The sequence below is a fragment of the Asterias rubens genome, chromosome 6 (assembly GCF_902459465.1).
Source record: "Asterias rubens chromosome 6, eAstRub1.3, whole genome shotgun sequence".
NCBI classification, from domain to species: domain Eukaryota; kingdom Metazoa; phylum Echinodermata; class Asteroidea; order Forcipulatida; family Asteriidae; genus Asterias; species Asterias rubens.
Window position 1 is genome coordinate 5,397,100 of NC_047067.1, and position 20,340 is coordinate 5,417,439.

Sequence of the window (20,340 nt, forward strand, 5' to 3'; positions counted from 1 at the left end):
AATAGTAATCTATGGTAGCCTACTACTGTACTGTGTGTGATTATTATTTGCCCGCAAACCAAACTGTTTACAGTTTTCCCTTTTGGGCTTTTAATGCTATTATAATGAGATCTCACTCTGTTTTCTCATTAGCTATTTAGTGGGGATGGGGTGCACGCGTTTTCGTACATAACTTTTTACCAAGGAAAGTGTGAGAGCGCCAGCTCCCCTCCCGCAAAAGAAAGTTCCCCTACATAACTTTTATTTCAAAGAAAGTGTGAGGGCGCCCCCTCCCCGCCCGCAAAAGAAAGTTTACTTTATTTTTTTGATCGGGCACAATTTTTCATAGACGATCCAAGATGGCTTCCGGGTTACCACAACTCTTGAACACAGCGACCGAGTCTCACTATGATGTTGTTCATTAACCATGACTAAGGAAAACATCAGCAGAGTTTACTTTTCAAGGCAGAGAGGTAGCTCAAGATGAGCAATGCAGGTTCTAATAGGAGTTTGCCGTCAAGTGACAGTGCAACAGGATCGCTTATCTTGAAGCTGTGGGACAAAGACGAATTCGAACGTAAGTTGTGTGTAGTTTTTGACTTTCGAAATTGCTTGTCAGTATCCACACTCAATAGAACTGTGTGTGTGTACCAACTTCAGTAGCCCAGGTTGGACTCCTCCATTGCGTTGCATGCAGCGTCAGTGCAGAGGCACCGACTGACGTTCTATTGTATTACTTACACCAGGCTACCTCCATGACATGAGTAGACTGAGCATCAGTCAAATACCGAAGTAGAAGTAGAACTTAGATTAGAAGTATGTACGAAAGTCAGTTATTACGTCCAATGAAACCAGACCATGATCACATTCACTGTGCAGAATTTGGCTTCTCTCCTACACACTCCTGCTGTCAGTGCCTGTTGCTGTGTTACTGTTCTTAGTGTAGACGGATAACTTTCCGTATGGCGCCACCACTTTTTCACTCTGTTTTACAGAAAAAGAAAACGGGATATCTCATTGAGGTAGATACTATTACTACATTATTGGAAAAGTTTCCGTATGGCGCCACCACTTTTCATTCGAAAATAAAATAATATAGTATCTAATTTACCTGATTGATATATCCCTTTTTGTGAAAATGAGTGAAAAAGTGGTGGCGCCATACGGAAAGTTATCCACATTATTTCATATCGAATGTAAAAGTGGTGGCGCCATACGTAATCTTTCGGTTTGTTTTGTTCCGCTATTGAAAAGTATCACAATACTTTTGAACCTCAGCTTAAAGCGCAATCGATATCCAGATGTCTCAAGCCTTTTCTCGCTCATTATAACTATAAAAATTATATAATTACATCAACATTTTCCATGCATACATATTAAAAAAGAATTAATGTTTTTGTCGGTTATTAATTGTATTGTATTCTTAAAGGTGCTTTGGGCACTCAATCAATGGATAGGCCTATGTTCGTGTTTAAGTTTTGCTTAATTGTCTCAGTTGCTGTAAAAGCAATTGTATCATTATATTACAAAACATTCAGTCCAAATATTTTGCTAGGATGCGAAGTTGCTGGAATAATTTGTTCCCTAATAATATAAATGTCAGAATATTGTCATATAGAAGTAGCCTACATTCTGCTGTCACAGCCTACATTCTGCTGTCATATGAAAATGATATTTTGTGTCATCACCAAAGTTTGTGAATATTTGACAGTGACTGACTTAAATTTGTACATTGCAGTTTATTTTTTAAAGAATGCTTCACATAGATAGGTATTTCTAACACAAAATATTGTCCAACAAAAGACTAGATTTTTTATAATTCAGATTTACAATTTAGACCTTTTGGATACACAAGGCTAAAGGAAACCACTGGACTAGTGGCCGGTAAACCCCCCAAAAAGTCAGAAACTCATTAATTTTTCCCAACTTCCATAACATACTCCATTGCTTGTTACCAAGTTTTTATGCTGACAGTTTATTTGAGTAATTACCAATAGTGTCCAGTGTCTTTAGCTTTAAAAAGAGATCACCTTATTTGATGAGAATCTCATCATGAGATTTTCATAGGTTGGTTTGATCATGTTTGATGGTGTTTTAAATTAAAAACTAGAGAATGGAAATGAATTAACTCAGACTCTGAAATGCCAATACGCACACATTTCAGCCAATATGCAAAATAACAAATAACTACCTCAAAAAGCATTTTTTTTCTTTAAAATAAAAATATATAAATTTTTACAAAAAACATCTAGAGAAAACCATGTTCCGGATTGCACGGGAGGGTGTTAAAAGCCAAGATGGACACCAAGTAGAAATCATTTTGAAGACCTTGTTTCAATCCAGCGTGCTTTGGCCAACGTCTAAACAACAAATTGGGTCCAGAATGACGTAATTCTGAAAAAGCATGTGGAGACCCCTGGCAGTAATTTTGTAACTTTAAAATTGAACCCTGACCCCTATTTCATAGAGCTGCATAATCTCATTCTTATTCATTCATCATAGGTGCACCTTTTTGTCTTCTCAGTATTAGGCCTATATCAAAGCAGTTTAAAGTCTTTTGGGGAAACAAAGCACATAGCCGTCCTTAACGTTAACCTGTCCATGGCCAAATTTCATCTGCTTTAAAACATGCAATACAAACTTTGCTCACTACTAAATTACCAGCTTAAACACCACAAAACCATTCTTGAAGTGGGTTCCTGCAAATATTTGCTCATAGCTGAACATTGTCAAGCATCTTAAAAAAGTTGAGCCCTGTGATTTTTCCAATTTACCCAAACCAGTCCCAAGTTGGAATACATGGCACAGCCACTTTGAAATCAAAGCTAAATGTACATGCACAATGTAATGGATCACTGATTTGAATAAAGGCAGAGTGAGCAACAGGGATTGCAATAAAGAACCCCAAACCACACCAAGATGTGAGCAAATATTGATTCTAGGAGTACCACAGAGCTACTGTGTTACTGCAGCAGGTAATTTGTCGCTTCACCGGGTTTTGTACCCCTATTGATCCCCTCAGCCGAAACTGGTAGGGGGGACAATGGCACTCCTGCACCACTCTACACCCATAAAAAAAATAACCACAACCACTGTTGATGTTTTTGTACTGGGGAAAAATTTCTGGAGTTCAATGAGAATAAAAGGGAGTGAAAAATACACTGGAGAGTTAGATGCTTGGATTTCACAGTTTGTACTTTTTATCGTTTTGTTCGGGGTTTAGCATACTGCGACTTTTAATTGTCATGGGTTGAATTCGAAGGGCAAGGCAAAGGTATGGGTAATTGCGGATTGGACATTAAACAGATTTCAGAGTGGTAAGGGCCTGTTTGTCACTTGAGCACCCATGCATTGCATTTCATCTCGTTGCATGTTTAATTTAGTCAGGAACAAAGTGTGGGTTCGACTCCCGGTCATGACACTTGTGTCCTTAAAACGAAGGTTTGTGTTTATTACTTTGGTTTTGTACAATCAGGTACATCTTGGGTGCCTCAGTGAAACCCTCTGCTTCGTGGTGTACATGGTGTACACTCGATGTACATTAAAGGCAGTGGACACTATTGGTAATTACTCAAAATAATTATTAGCATAAAACCTTACTTGGTAACGAGTAATGGGGAGCTGTTGACAGGATAAAACATTGTGAGAAATGCGGCTCCCTCTGAACTGAACGTATTTTTTTTTGAGAGAAGTAATCTTCCGCAAATTTGATTTCAAGACCTCAGATTTAGAATTTGAGGTATCGAAATCAATCATCTGAAAGCACACAACTTTGTGTGACAAGGGTGTTTTTTCTTTCGTTATTATCTCGCAACTTCCATGACTGATTGAGTTCAAATTTTCACAGGTTTGTTATTTTATGCATGTTGAGATACAGCAAGTGAGAAAACTGGCCTTTGACAAATACCAGTAGTGTCCAGTGTCTTTAATGACAGTTCCTTGTTGCCCTTGTCATGCATGACTGAGAACGATGTATTGTCATCAGTATAGACTTTACTTGCACCTTCACTTGTATTAGTGCACACAAACCCTACACAATTATTTGTACACGTCACACTCAGGTGATTCCTCTTTCAAAAGATTTCTTACAAAATATGAATGAATATAACTGAAAGCCAAACTCCCACTCAGCCTTGCGATGAAACGGACCATATACATTTCAATAGATCCTTCAGGTTTTAATCAGCAATAACTTTGCGGGAAATGAATCATTTTCTGAATCAAAGAACCAATTCATTGCCAGAAAAAAAAACAGGATTGATAAAAAAATGGCCCAATGTGTTCCTGCCCCCGCTCTGTGTGTAACCACACAGTTAATTCTTCAGTCACAAAGTGGGAATTTTATTGAATTTTTTTAGCAGGTAAAAAAATGGTTGAGGGATTCATGACAAGTTAGGGTTCCCCTCTGTGCAGTGTAATGCTGATACATTACAGCTTGAGGTGGTTTCGCAAGGTGCGGCCCACTATAGGAGAGAAGTGGCAGACGCTACTGAAAGATTTGTGTGCTGTTAAAGGAAAACTTGACAAAACTTTTTAAGGAACGTGAAAGAAATTTTTTTAAGTTTTTTAGTAATACTATGCATTGAGTCCATTGAGTTTCAACTCGTTTTGTTGATGACATGTTCATAATTTTTGTGCATGCTAACTCTATTGAGTGAAACAAATCAAAATGGAATGTGTTTTCAAATCTACTCTGTGTAAACTTGAAGACTTCTCAAGTTTCATGAAATGGCTAAGTTCATTAATAAGGAGTAACTTACTTCTACGGAAGTTTGGTACAAGAGATGTCTTTGTTACTTGGTTTTAAAATCGGAGGATTTTTAAAGTCATTCATTGAGGTAGATTGAATCTCTGCAATTAAAATGGATGCAGCCTTAGGCCGTGTCCGAAACGGCGACTTCGGCTACAGCTACGGCTAGATCGCGCGCGTCTGCCTATTCTTCAACACTGGTAGACGCGCTGATCTAGACGTAGCTGTAGCCGAAGTCGTCGTTTCGGACACGGCCTTAGACTGAGGTTAGAATGAACAAAATAGCCGGGTCCCTTTCAGATATGATAACAGTTGGAATTCATGATTGGAGGGCCACAGGGAACAAGACATGGATCTTTATATTGTGTTTGATTCTACAGTTGTTCATTTAAATACCATTTAAAGGCAAAGTATACCTGAAGCGTAAAACTGCTAGGCCTATCATTTCACAAAACCACATTACATGTACTTCAAAGTGAAGTGAAATGTTTCTCAAAATGCTTTTTACTTTTGATAGCCATTATAGGCTCCATAACAAAAAAGTTGTATTGCCAAATGAGTGATTACCAAACCTATACCCTCTTAATGTAAAAGAGTAAACATTTCACACTCTTGTCCGAGTGGTGTCAGTTCCACTCTTATGAAAGTGAAAGTCAATCTGTGTCACTCTTTTTGAGTGAAATTGGAACAAACTTCACTCTAAATCGAGTTGAAAGTACCTGTCTTTCACTCTAAAAAGGGTTGTCCGCCATTATGGCTCTTTGCAAGAGTGGTATGGTGGACAAAATGAGTGTTTTTTCACTCTTTTACATTAAAGCCGTTGAACACTTTCGGTAAACAGTGTTGTCCAAAGGCCCAAACTTCGTGTAGCACCACTTATAAATAAAATAACAAACCTGTGAAAATTACGCCTCAATCGGTCATCAGAGTCGGGAGAAAATAACGGGAAAACCCACCCTTGTTTCCGCACGTTTCGCGGTGTCATGACATGTGATTAAAATAGATCCTTAATTCTCGATAACGAGAATAGATAATTGTTTCAATGTTTTCTCAAAAAATAAAGCATTTCATGGGATAATATTTCAAGAGAAGTCTTTCACCATTACCTTCTGTAAACCCTGAAAGTCATTTGTAAATCTGTTAACTTAAAAAAAGAGTTCTGTTCTGAAAGTGTATAATGGCTTTAAGAGAGATACCTTCCCTTTAAGTCTTTACCCACAGTCACAGGCTACCTCGCTAGGCTGTACCCCCAGGGTCCACGAGGACGTTTTGTGGTTTTCTTTTAATGGATTTTGATATTTTTTAGGGCAGGAATAATTTGAGGGGTTTTATAGATCTGGTATCTTGTGGTGGGGAGTGAGTTTGTTGACTTAATTGTCTGGTAAATAAATACAGACTTGGGATTGATCTAAGGGGTAAGTGATGGAAAATAATGGATAAAGGAAAGATTGTCTGATTTTTTGTCAATGTAGGTTGATGAAAGACCCAGCTGAAGTCCCCAGTTAATGGCCCATAATTCTAACTCTGATTTATTTTATTTTGTATAAGTCTGAATACCTTCTTTAAAGGGAAGCTATAAAACATTTGGTAATCACTCTTTAAATTAATGGCACTTCAAAGTTACTTTGTTAGATGTGCAGTGCGTTCGAAAGCTTTTGGAGAATCTTTTCACTTCGAAATATAGTATCAGTTTTTATCCCTCAAAAGTTGAATCAGAGAATAGTCCTGATATAAGACATTTTCCCGAATGTTTATTCTATTTTTCGATTAATCTTCCTACTTGGACATAACCAGTCCAGATTTTGGGCTACAAATTTTTGAAGCGAAATTTTCACAGGTTAATTTTCTTTATATTTATAGGGTTTTAACAATTGAACGGTTCAGGAAACCAATACTACTATGCTTTCCCTTTAAACAGGATTGTCATAACTACAGCCATGATTTTTTCTCAAGGTTTTAATGGAACACTTCAATGCCTGTTCCAATCTGTTACTCACAACAATGATCGTATTGCCAACTTATAATTTAATTTATGAACTTAATTTAGTCAAGACCACAAGGCACTCCTGTTCAAAACCAACAAGTTTAGAGGTATGTGCAATTCTTAGTAAATTTCAACCTCAAAACCAATGCGCTCATAAATTATGATAGGTGTTCAAAACTATCCCATTGCCACTTAGTGGTTTATTTTCTTGTCTTGAGTCTCATTTTGGGGATGGGTTGCCAGGGGTAGGTGTAAATCTTGGATGTGTCCAATCACGGAGGAAAGAAATATGACTATCCTGGGAGTATGGAGGGTAAGAACGCACTCTCTGAGATTATGTGGTGTAGGAGCACGGTAGGAGGTACGAGTTTTATAAAGCTGTGGCAGTGATGCTTTGGAGGAGGGTTGTGGAGTGGTATGACAAGCGCCCAATTTCATCCTGCTTAAAACAGATGCTTAAAGCAGAACATATTGCGCGATAAGTTGCTGCTTGGGAAAAGATGAACAGGGAACCAGTCACAAACGAGGCACACATGACATGGTGCTTTGAATTGGTAACTGTTCCCAGTAATCAAAATTGTTAAGCGCTAAGCACACTTTTTTGCTCCAAATCAAAGTAGCTCTTTGAAATTGGCCTAAGGGATTCATATAAAATGTACAGTACACGGGAGTTGAAAGTCACAAACACACCCTTGCTCCTGGTACATTTTTGTACCTCACAATGAGACTGGATTGAGCTCAAATGGGACAACTTTTACCCATTTTCAGAGCTCTACAGTGTACCTGTACATTGTAGGTCAGACTTGACATTTCAACTAAACAGTGACATACCTTGTAGAGGGGTGTAGGGGCCAACAGGTTAATGACGTCCCTTAGGTATCTTACTACTGGATACTATAAGAAGGATATCCGGTGTCTGCAGGTGTCTCAAACTGTACTGTACTTATCAATGAGGAAATCTTCACAAACTCCTTATCATGATATTTTGAACCTTTTTGCAATACGTGTTGGAAGGACATGTAACAACAACATCAGTTGGCCTAACCAGATATTTTTGTTGTATGTGGGCCAAGTGGTACAATAAAGACTGTGTACAGTATGTGGAGGGTGTGGATCCGTGAAATACAACGTCATCAGATGTGCTCGTTCCTGAACGAATTATCAATCTTGCAAGGGTCTTTGTTGAGATTCTGCATACACAGGCCTGATACTTCATGGAAGCAACGGAGGCGATTGCATCCATGCCCCCTGGTCATTGCATTGGTGCCCTCGATTTTGAAATGCTACAGTAGAAATTAACAATTTCCCCATAGGGTGCCCTTTACCAAGGAGGAGAAAGTGCCGTGGTGCCCTTGCCCTTTCTAAAACGAAGCATACAGGCCTGATACACCTTTGAGAGTCCATACAAAATGTTTGATAAACAACTGACTTACAACTGACTGGTTGCTGTATTATGGCTTCGGTCAACTCCCGAGACCCACAACTCAAAAGAACAGGAGAAAAAGGCGTCTTCAAGACGAAAAAAGAGATGGATGCAAATAAAAGACTCATCCATCAAATGAATGAAGTAGTCAGACAGGCATGAAATCGCCTGATTGCTTCGTTTATTTTTAACCAACAAGGTTTCCCTTTGCATTTTCTGTTGGGATGGAGGCTTGGAATTTCAGTGAGCAGTTGTCAGAATTATCCAAGGGACACATAAGCAGAGCTGTCATGCATTTTTGTTTTTATGTTTGCATCTTGGGTTAAGTTAAAGACACTGGACACCTTTGGTAATTGTCAAAGACCAGTCTTCTCACTTGGTGTATCTCAACATATGCACAAAATAACTAACCTGTGAAATTGAACTCAATTGGTCGTCGAAGTTGCGAGACAATAATGGAAGAAAAAACACCCTTGTCTTACAAAGTTGTGTGCTTTAAGATGCTTGATTTCGGGACCTCAAAATCTAATTCTGAGGTCTCGAAATCAAATTCAAATATTATAGTGAAAAAATTATTTCTTTCTCGAAAGCTACCTTACTTCAGAGGGAGCCAGTTTTCACAATGTTTTAAACTATCAATCAGCTCTCCATTGCTTGTTACCAAGTATGTTTTTACGCTGACAATAATTTTGAGTAATTACCGAGTATGTCCAGCGCCTTTAAAGGGAGGGTCAAAGGAAAGTCGTACCTTGTTTTGAGGCAAAATTATAAAGAGAGATACAATGAAAGTCACACGTTTCAAATGTTTCAGCTGATTACAGTGTCTACTTGCTAAGAAAAAAACAAACCTGTCTAACAGTTCGAATGTAAAATCCGTCCACGTTCAGTGAGGTGATAGGGGTACCAAATACTAGATTTATACATGAACTAGAGGGCGCGGTGTGCTGCCATTTTCTAAGTTGGCAAAACAGCATCGCATAGGACGTATTTACGTGTATCAACACAGTCGTGTATTTCACATTCAACGCGCGTACAAAGTTCATTTTACAAAATGGCGCGCGTGTCTCCGTGCGGTCCCGTTGCATCACCAGTGCGCCCTCTAGTTCTTATAACTCTACGGTACCAACCGCATCCCTGGCTGAAGCAGAGAATGTAAATTGACACCAACCCTCAGAAATCTGAGAAATGATTCATGCATGAATCGTTTTTCAGAGTCAAATGTTTTTCAAGTTTTCCAAACCATAATACTTCTCTTACTAAGGGATTCTTTTCTCAAAAGAGTTTGTACTATCCCGGTGCCTCTCACCAAGTAAGTTTTTATGATCATTATTTTTTATTTATTTTTAAAAATTCCAAAAAGCCAGTACTGTTAAAACGTGGTGAGGTCAACAATTCTTTTGAATATGGATAAGTTTTTTATATATATTTTCTTTTCTCAACAAATATCAGGAATGTAATGACTGGAAATCAGACAAACCTGTACACAAAAGATAAATATACAGGGTTGTAATTTGCTTCTCCCCAGCAAAAACAAAATTCCAATGACTTGGTAAAGTGGGTCATAGATCACGTAGATCATGACAAGTGCCAAGACAGGGAGTATGGATGGGCACAGCATACCTTGCAGCCAGTGAACTGTATGCCTCCTGGTCAATGCCCTAACAGTAACACTACCCCAATGGCATGGGTGTGTGGGGACCAATAGAGAAAGGTGGAACCTTCATGTTTGCAAAGACAACAACTTTATTTGAAGGTCTTAAATTTCTCTCCAGGAAAGGGTTAGACAAATTTGTCTTGAATGTTAAGGAACTTTCCACAATGAGCATCAGGCTGCCAGTAGGTCATAGTACGTGATGCAATTAAGTTGGACAAATAAAGCATAGAAAATGCTAGCTGGTTACCAGCCAAAATTCCACAATGTTTAATAATTGCAACTGGTGCCCACACTTTTTTTGCCTGGCGAAGAAATTAGCTGTAAGCAGTAATTTTATAAAATTGGATCCATGTCATTGTCTTGGTGCCCTGTTCAAGTACAGATGGAAGTGTCTCTCATAGAGGTTCTCTTTAGGCCACATAAAAAAGATAAATTGTTGATCGTCCCTTTTTTTGCGAATGGGGGAGGGAGGGAGGTTTTTTTAAAGTTTTTTTTATAAGTTTTGTTGACATGCCAAATATGAAATCAAGAATAAAGAAATCATCACAATCACTATAGAACAGAGGGTTTGTGTGTTTTTGATGTTGTCAATAGTTTTGTCAAGCAAATTTAACTCCTAGATGACATTTTCTGTAAACTTTTTCAAACAACTAAGCACAGTGTAGCCCGAATAAATATTTGAAGAATTGTTCTTGCTTTGCCAACATAAATAAAAATCTTCTTTAAACATCTTTTCAAACCTGTACACTTTGATAAAAATATCAGCTAAAAAGATGTTTTTTTATGATAAAAAAAAAATGGGGTCGGGGGGGGGGGGGGGGGTTTGAACGGTCGGGGGCGGGGATGATCGACAATTTTTTTTTATTATGTGGCCTTAGTGTGGAATAAGTTTCCCATCTTCACAGAAGTATCAGGAGTACATTTATGGTAGAGAACACCCAACATTTCAGTGGAATATACTATCACTTATTCTGTGAACAATTTGACATTTATATGTTCTACTTTTAGACATGCTCAAATGAGCGGTACAAAGGAGTCACATGCATGAAATGGGCCTTTATTCATGTAGCAGCTGCTGCTTCAGCAACACATAGGTCAAAGGTTACAACTCTATTTCAGGGATGTGATTTCTCCGTTTTGATCCTGAACTCCCATTTTTGTTTTTTCCTGAAAAAATAAAGAAATTCCCTTTTTTTTATTACTCAAAATTGATTGAGAACAGTAAAAATAGTAGCAGGTAAAACTATTATAAAATGATGAAAAATGCACGTAAATGTGTGGCACCCAGGATTGGTCAATTACCTACCGTATCTTTCAGCCCCCAGCAGAGGGTACCCTACTCAAATGGAGTTTTAATTATTGAGCAAAAAAAATTCTTGTTTGTTCTGTGTATAGATAAAGGGACATCTCACAAAGGGTTTGCAATGATGAAGTTTCTGCCGAAAATCAGTCGAAACTCACTCAATGTCGTACCTACCTTTAAAAAGAAACTGAAATGTACTCGTTTTCATCATCATATTAACACAGGGCCCAACCCTTCTGTGACAAGCCCCAGGCAGTCAATGCCTTGGCAATAATACATAGTCATAATATATTGCTTGCTGTAACAGCAGTAGTACACGAAGTAGCAGGCAAGCCCACTTAGTATGGACCTAGCCACAGGGGGGGTTACTGTACATACGGTAGTATGTTCCTCAACGATCCAGCCACTCATGTATGTGACATACTGAGTATCCCAGTGAACCTACAACATTATTACTAGAAGCGTGTCACAGCCAAAGTCAGCCATTTTCCCGAGTTCGTGAGCAGCGTGTTTCGGTTAGGATAGAACAGACTTCCAATCAAGACAAGGCTTGTTCTCTCAACTTCTAGAGATCGCTTGGAATGGTGTTACATACAATGTTCACTGGTAAGAAAATCTCCATTCTGCAAAATCTGGGTGACTTTTTTTTCAGTTGGGTTTTGTAATTTGTTGTACCTTTTGGTCGAGGTTTAAATGTAGTTTCTACAGTATTGGCAGCAGGGTAAAATCGATCAAGTGATACCTCGTCGAATGTTCTTGTTTTCCTTTAAGAAGTAGAGTAAGACATTGAAATGCGAATATTATTGTTTTTATTTTCACCACTAATATGCTTCTGGACATGAAACCAAGGATGCCTCATAAGTGAACGCAATCATTGTAGCTTGCACACCTGAGAAAACTACACTCGAAAACTAAAGAGTTGAATCCAACACTTGCATGAGTTCAGTGAGTGACAACACTTTGAAAGTGTTGAATCCAGCATTTTATATGTTAAATCCAGCCTTTTAAAGTATTCAGTCAACATTTTAAGTGACAGGTTAACGTTTAAAAACTGACCCAACAATTCAAAGGAGTGTTGGGGGGAAATGTTGAAATAACACTTAAATTGTTGAATTAACCCTTTTTGTATTGGATCAAAAATTTAAAATGCTGGATTTAACAAACAAAACGCTAGATCCAACACTTTCAAAATGTAGTCACTCACCGAACTCATGCAAGTGTTGGATTCAGCTCTTTAGTTTTTAGAGTATAGTAAGCAAGGGAGCTTGTTGTAAGAACCAGAAACACTGGGTTTAACCCCTTCTCTACCTTAATAAGTGTTCTGGGTTCTTTAGAGTGCTCTATCAATCCTAGGACACAGGACATGACTTATAAAATGGCTTAATGTCCCATCCGAATGTCCAAATGACAGGGCAACTAGGTAAAGGTATCTTGCTCAGGGACATAAGTGCCATGACCGGGACTTGAACCCACACTCTGCTGATCAGAAGAGGCTGAGTCTGGTGCTCTTCTTAACCAATCGGCCACAACATGCTGTATTATTTATTTGGCAAATTGATGCGTTTCACTTTTCCCGTCTTTGCCAAACTTGCAAATGCCCTCGCGGGATTCTTAATATAAAGTCTTAACTCCTTTTTAAAGTTCCCAATCTCCTCTCAGAGTCTCACTCCTAAGGGAGCCTGGGAGGAGTTAATCCTCGAGCTTCTACTAGTAAAACACTTTTCCTCTCTCCTTCTCTCACAAAATCCAGCTTTTTGATTCATCGCTGAGGTTGCTTTGGATCTTCTTTTTTTATGAGAGAGACTAAAATAGCCCATGGTGGTAGAGAAGTTGGTGTAGCTGGAGCCATAGAACTGCAGTCTTTTGTCAGGGGTGCCATCCCCTCTCTCCTCTTTCAAACTCCTAGAAGCCTCCCATTGATGCTGTATATATATCTTGGCAAGGCTTGTTGGCACTAATCCTTTTTAAGCACTGGTAGAAAAAAAGCTTTTGGAAAGTATTTTGTTCACTCTGAAAAAAATGAGAGAATAGTCGGGTCTTTCTGTTGAGGAAGGCAGTGGTGGAGATTATTGCCCTATGGTGTGACGGGTGATTGGACCTGAATGGGCTGGACGTTAAAATTACATTCTATAAGTGCCGAAATGCCTTAATTCGCTGATCGTGCAACATGTAGTTTTCACTGTATTGTCCCAAGTTGGAAGCTCGATTTGGAAAGTTTTCCAAAAGTTTTCTATGTGTGCCTAACTGCTTAATCATGCAACATTTTCACTGTATTGTCCCAAGTTGGATGTCCGATTTGGAAAGTTTTCTAAAAGTTTTCTAGCATCTATATACGTGCTGAAATGATCGTGCAATATGTAGATTTTATTGTATTGTCCCAAGTGTATGTCCGATTTAGAAAGTTTTCTTATGGGTCTGTCGGGAGAGATTTTTTATTTGAGGTGTCCTAACCCCTTCTTGGAGATGTTTTAAAAATAGATCTGTTTGTGTGTAGAATTTGCTATGGTACAGTACACACATGGGCATTTGCATTGAAGTGCACTTTCAGGTGTATGGTTACATTGTTTTTAAAGAGTTTGGATACTTTTTGTAACACAACACAATGTCCACAGGTTTACATCAAACTTAGATGGTTTAAAGATAATGGTGGTAGAAAGCTTTCCTTTAATGTTACTTTCTGAAATGCTGTATTTTTTTTGGAACAGTAAAACAAGTTCACAAAAATAATTTCCATCTCAGGAGACAAACAAAATGATTTAGCAACGTATCGCTATTTGTTTTCAACTTGTTCTCATACTACAATTTAAAAAAAGAAAAGAAACAGAAGTACTTTATGAATGTGACGTAATAGATAAAACCATGATCCACGTACATGTACCATGCCTGGAATTTCATCTTTGAGAGGGCAAGGCCATTTCCATTTTGCAAAGGGCACTTCATGACCTTCGTAAAATGGCAGGCCTGGATTTATGTAGAGGCTGCGGAGGCAATGGCCTCCGTTGCCCATGGCCTCTGTTGCCCCTGGTCTTGGCCTTGGTGCCCCATAAGAAGTTCCCATAGACTTAAATATTTTCCTATGGAAGTGCCCTTTTTAAAATGAAATTGGCCTTGCAACTGTGCTTGTCATGTATAGTGACAATAATGAGCCTGAGTTCAGTAACAGTTCATGTTTCATCTCTGGATCAAAAAAATTAAAAGAGAAACACGAAGAAAGATAAAGGATAAAGAAATTCGTAGTGTTAACGACTTGACAACAATGGTCAAAGAGTGAATTCCAAGCCACCCAAAAAAGTACACCATACCCAACAGTTGGACTGACACTGAACTGTATACAAACCAATGAAAAAGCTCCCTTACAAACCAATGAAAAAGGTCCCTTATCACAATAAATCCCAACCGCGAAAGATTGACAGAAAACACCACCTTAAAAAGTGTTCACAATTAGAGAGAGTTTTGTATTAAAAATGGTGTTGTGATTGTGCTCTGTGTTCACTTTGACCTATGATCCTGAAACGTATGTGTTTGTGTGTCCCCTGTCATTTTAAGAATGTGTAATATTTTGTTTACACTTATTTTTAAAGGCAGTGTTGACTTTGGGTCTAATGTTGTGTTGTATAACTTCAGACTAAAGTGCAGCTACACTTGTGTTAAAGCACGGTGGCCAATGTTGGTAATTGTTGAAGACAAGTATTTGTACTTTGTGTGACACAAGATGTACATGAAGTAACAAACCTGTGAAAGTTTAAGCTCAGTCGGTCGTCGGCGTCACGAGGCAATAATAGTGAGAAAAAGAGCAAAACTAATAATTTCACTCATTTCCAAATTCCGGGCCTGATACTTTATGTATAGAGGCAATAAAGGCGATTGCCTCCATGCCCCATGGTCAATGCCTTTGTGCCCATGAGATGCTCTGGCAGTTGAAATTTACAATTTCCTCATTTACCAAGGACAAAATGCCCTGGTTGCCCATGCCAAATGTTATGATTTTTGTTTAGTTTGTATGAACTAATGTTCCCTTTTTGGTTAAAAACAAAAGTTGTGTGCAAATAATAGAAGCATTTACAAATCATGGTATGTTTTTGTTTAATGTATCCTGAAAAAAAAAATTGCATCTGACTTTGTAATAAACCCAGTTGTAGTCGAGGAGAGAGGAAATATTTCATTCATGCTTTCTTTTGTGATTGCAGGATTTATATTTTGATCTTGGCTGGGGGGCACGGATGTTTTATTGTACGTCCTAGGCGTACTCGATCAACATTGAAATCACAAGTATTCAAATACGCATTGTAGTTAACATTGTAGACGCCTTTAGATGGAACTGTCAAACAAAACAAAAAAGAAAAGTAGCTTTTGAAAAGGAAAAAACTCCCGAAATGTAATTGACCTGACCAGCCCGTAGGGTAAGCCGACTTAGAACTCCGAGAGGGTTGGTTAACAAGGGAAGCGGAAACTCTTAACTCGACAGAATGACAATTAATTCCTACATTTCACTTCTGTTGAGTTGTGTCCCCCAAAAAGTGTTTGGAAGGTCTTTTTCTATTTGTTGTTTTGTCTTCATGTTTTCCAAAAGTATTCTACACATTTTGACATTCTGTCAAATTGGAAGCTCATCCAGCTTTTAAGTTGTGGAACCTACAGGACCTAGGACAAGTATGTAGGTCCTGATAATACTTTGAAAGGGCAAGGGCACCAAGGCATTTTCTCCTGTCAAGGGCACAAAGGCAATGACCAGAGGGCATGGAGGCAAATGCCTTCATTGCCTCTGTGTAATATCTAGCCTGGTTCATGGTCTGAAGTTTCGACCCCAACTTGAGTCATAAGCCTTTGAGAAAGACTCTGCTACGGTCGAAACGACAGGTCATTAACCATCTTTTAGGTCCTTTTGGTTGAGGAGTTTACAACAGTTTATTCTATTTTCTCAGTATATTGCACAGTAGGTGTTTTGATGATCGTATATTTCTTTCGCATGACAGTTTAAAAACCGGCATGGTATCAATTTCCAAAGTGCTATATAGAGGTATAGGTGTTAATACACAGTACTAATATGTCCTAGGCCTACTTCTTAAGGTTTACTTTCCCTTCATGGGGACTGGACATTAAGCTGGCTTAAGCACAGCTTGATTGTCTAACTCCCCTATTCATACAGGAACAGGCAGAGACCTCTGCTTTGATTGCAAACTGTATTGATCTATTCTCTGCTCGTCCACCTGAGTTGCCAAGCTACTGACTGGCCCTGGCAGTTGTAGGGTATTGCTAAGAAGTCGTGAACAAAAAAAAACGAGAGAGAACAAAAAAAGTTTGTGTGTGGTGGTGGGATTAATGGATAGGTGTTCACCGCTCGTGGTCCTCCTCCACTTGGCAAAGTAGCGGACGGACTGAACGAACCCCGACACGGCGATGAGAGGGATTTGCATTTCATCTATCGGATGGTTGTAATGGTAATTCTCCGGCATGTTGTTCACTGGATTTACAAGTATACAGTGAAAGTGGATTGGAGCGACTCGCTACGCTTTAGTGGTTTTTATCTTCAATGTGTTGCTTTTAAGGGGAACAAAGTGTTGCTTCTGTAGCATTGGTGTGCCATAAGGATGACTGTTTTTACCAGGTTTAGACAGACTGTAATGCGGCGCTGGATTGTATAGATTATAAAATTCATTGGTGTTTGGGAATTCTATGAAGACTTTACACCCATTGCTGGTTTTATATGCATCGTTGGAATGAAGACTGTACATACGATGTTTGTGTTGGATCGCGGAGCTGAAAATTATCAGCCAACCGTAACAGTGGAAAAAATGCTGTCAGAATAGACTGTGTGGTTGCGTCTCTACCAAACTAAACTTCCAAAACAACTGTTAAACTGTGTGGCTGATACATGTGTTGAACCCATGGACTGTTGTCTTTTGAGTTTTCTTCAGAGAAAATAAGACTTGTGTGTTCTTCTGCTTGATTAGTTTATATTGTCAGTTTTACTTCTGCGTACTGGAAAAAACACACCCAAAGCATTTTGAGTTGTGTTGCTTTATAGTTTAGACATGGAACTTTAGTTTGCATACCCACCAGGGTCATTGAGTTGGACATTCAGCAGAAAGCCAACGGAACGTTGAAGTACTTTTTTTACCCTTAGAATGTCTTGAGGTACGTGTATAATAAGAGAATGATGTCGTCTGAGTTTTCAGAGTCCTTGCCATCGGATTTAACATTGGATTTATTGAAGCTACCTTTGCATTTACACAGTGACGAGGGTGAGTGTTAACTTGTTTTAAACGCTGAGAAAATCGTTATTGGGGATGAAAATGGATTTGCTTTCCGTGTAAAGAGGGAAATTGGCCACTTGGTTTTAACAACAGAAATCAGCTGATGCATTTAGTTTAGGTTCTCAGATACAGTTTTCTCAAAAGTGACTTCATTTCAGAGGGAAATATTTCACAGAAAAGAATTGCTGTCAGATGAACTTCATAATCAGTTATTTTTCAGGCTAAAATTAAATAAATATGTTTTTAATCATTGAACCAATCCTTTGCAGTTTCTTTAACTTGTAAGTTTATTTATTTATTTATTTATTTGTTTGATTGAAAACTCAGATAACTAGAAGTCACATATGTGTGAACTACATGTACCGCAGCATTCGTGACAATTCATTATTGATGAGTGTGCACATATGAAATAGGAAAGCATACCCACGTACCTGACAAAAATAAAGAGGGGTGTTTTATACTAAAATCAGTTTTATGGTGCACTAATATTCAAACGCAGGGTGTAGTTATGTTTACAACTCTCATATTAAAGGACACTTTTGGTAATTACTCAAAATAATTATAAGCGTAAAACCTTACACGGTAACGAGTAAATGGTGAGAGGTTGATAGAATGAAACATTGTGAGAAACGGTTCCTCTGAAGTGACGTGTTTTCGAGAAAGAAGTAATTTTCCACGAATTTGATTTTGAGACTTCAGAATTAGATTTTGAGGTCTCGAAATCAAGCATCAGAAAGCACACAACTTTGTGTGACAAGGGTGGTTTTCTTTTTCTTCCCATTATTATCTTGCAACTTCGAGCACTGGACTCAAGGTCTGGTGTTGACTATCAGCAGAATGTGGGTTCGAGTCCCACTTTTGTCCGTTTAAAAGCAAGACACTTAATCATTAGGGCCTTTTGCTTTGTCCTTTGGATTGGGACTCGAAGCCATTGGTCCTGTCTATCGAGTAAGGCATGTAAAAGGGCCCAGTTACACTAAACGGTAAAGAGAAGGGGTTCGCCCCGTTGTTTCTGGCAGTGTCTTCTGTGCGCCGCAGCACCTTGTAACCCAATAGAAGATGCTACATAAATGGGTCGTATGGTGTGATTATTGGAAAGTAGAGGATGGGTATCGGGTTAGCTGAGTGTTTTCTTTCCCTGCCTTTCACCTCTTTGGATCTCGGTTTGAAACCCACCTCAGACCGGATCCTTGTATGTGGTTTTGGTTTTCAGTCCTTGCGTGGGTTTTTCCCCCTTTGGGGGTTTCCCTTTCACACATCTTGCATCGGGGACCAGGGTTTTGATTTTGCTTTTAAATTACTTTTACACTGATGTGTATTACTATTAGCACAGTATACTCAGTAATTTTCCGAATTCTGTGATATTTTATTTGCCTGTGATTTTGTTCCTATTCTTCCTGTTATTTGCGCTAATTGTGCTGTGTTAGATGTGTAATCAAATAAAATAAGAATATTTTAGCAACCGGGCAACCTCGGTAGTCTAGTTGGTAAGACACTGCTCTAGAATTGCAAGGGTCGTGGGTTTGAATCCCACCCGAGTAACATGCATGTGATACTTTTTTACAGGACTCGGGGAAAGTACTGAGTATACAGTGCTAACACACATCGGTGTACGGGCAAAGAACCAAAATTAAGAATATTTTTCTTCTTCTCTGAACAGGGAGTGGTCTTGAGATTCACAATCTTGTAGAAGACAAGGATGTGGCGGCTAAAGCGGTGACGCTGGTTGTCAACAGTAGCCGAAAGGGCGTCGTCTCTCTATGTGCTGATGTTGCCAACATTCTCAGGGCAAAGAAAAAGTAGGTCCAATATTCCTTATTCTAACCAACTGTTCAAATTTTTGTTTTCTATAGCAGAATCTCACTCTTCAGTCGCGTAATGGAGGGTATATTTTTTCAAATTTCAAATGAGCTTTAAAAAAAACACGAAAATGTGGAGTTTCGCTTCGGGGTGTGCATCTGCTGAAGTACTGTTAAACACTTCTTGTCGCATTTGCAGTTGGAGTATACTGGGCAGGGTTGTGATTGCGCATGAAGGCTTAAAATAAAAAATCACCCTCCCACTCCAATGACAATTTTTAAACAGACTGAATGGCTTCATAATAAAATCTAAACACTGAAAGACAAAGTACAGCCTCAAATGAACTAGATATGTTAGATCAAAAGTCTCCAACATCAGTAGCTTTCAATGGCCTTTCCTGATCTAAACAAACAACTTTTACTTTGTAGTTTTACCAGGAATGAAATCGACAATCCTTTTTATAAAAACTTAATTTTCATTTTCCGTTATTTCTTTTGAACCACCAACCCACTTACAATTTTGAGAAAACTGCTATATATGCACTCCTATGAGGGAAATTTCAATCTGTATTGGAACGGGCAGGGCACAGTGGTGTACATGTAGTAGTCATAACTGTTACAGGCCTTGTCCCTCTTGAAAGGGCATAGCAATTTGCCTCTGGTAAGGGGGGCACTTCTATGAGGAAAACTTGAATTTGTTTTGGAATTTTGCAAAGGGAGCCACAGCAAAAGCGCAGGGCACAGTCAGGCCTGATATTTCACGGAGGCAACGGAGGCGATTGCCTCCGTTGCCCCTTGCCATTGCCTTGGTGCCCTTGAAATGCTCCGAGTAGAAATTCACAATTTCCTCATAGGGTGCCCTTTGCCCAAAGAGAAAACGCCTTGGTGCCCTTGCCCTTTCGAAAATGAAGCATACAGCCCTGCACAGTGATATGTAAAGTTTGTAACTGTAACCTTAAACTTCACTCATGAACGGGCACAGCAATTTTCTCTCTGGTAAGGTGCACTTCTATGAGGAAAATCAAAATTTGTATTTGAACTTTGCATTATGACAGCACATCAAAAGCACAGGGCACTGCCGTGGGTGCAGTCGGGGTATTTTGAGGCTTGCTGTAAGGTATTCAGCCCTGTAGCTACTCTATCAATTTTCCCTATGGTATGAGCCACTTCTATGAGGAAAATTTAAATTTGTAT

General features: G+C 38.8%; 1 protein-coding gene across 2 annotated transcripts in view; it reads left to right on the forward strand.

Moving 5' to 3' along the window:
* Nucleotides 1-344: 344 nt before the first annotated feature.
* Nucleotides 345-20,340, forward strand: part of LOC117291141 (CAP-Gly domain-containing linker protein 4-like) — a 42,674-nt gene continuing 22,678 nt past the window's right edge. Inside the window, exons 1-2 of one of the 2 annotated variants that reach the window (XM_033772683.1) lie at nt 345-556; nt 19,008-19,146. In XM_033772683.1, coding sequence (XP_033628574.1) covers nt 463-556; nt 19,008-19,146 — 233 coding nt within the window. In that variant the 5' untranslated portion in view covers nt 345-462. Of the gene's footprint in view, nt 557-16,746; nt 17,336-19,007; nt 19,147-20,340 lie in introns of those variants that run through there. The other variant, XM_033772684.1, reaches the window with a different exon arrangement.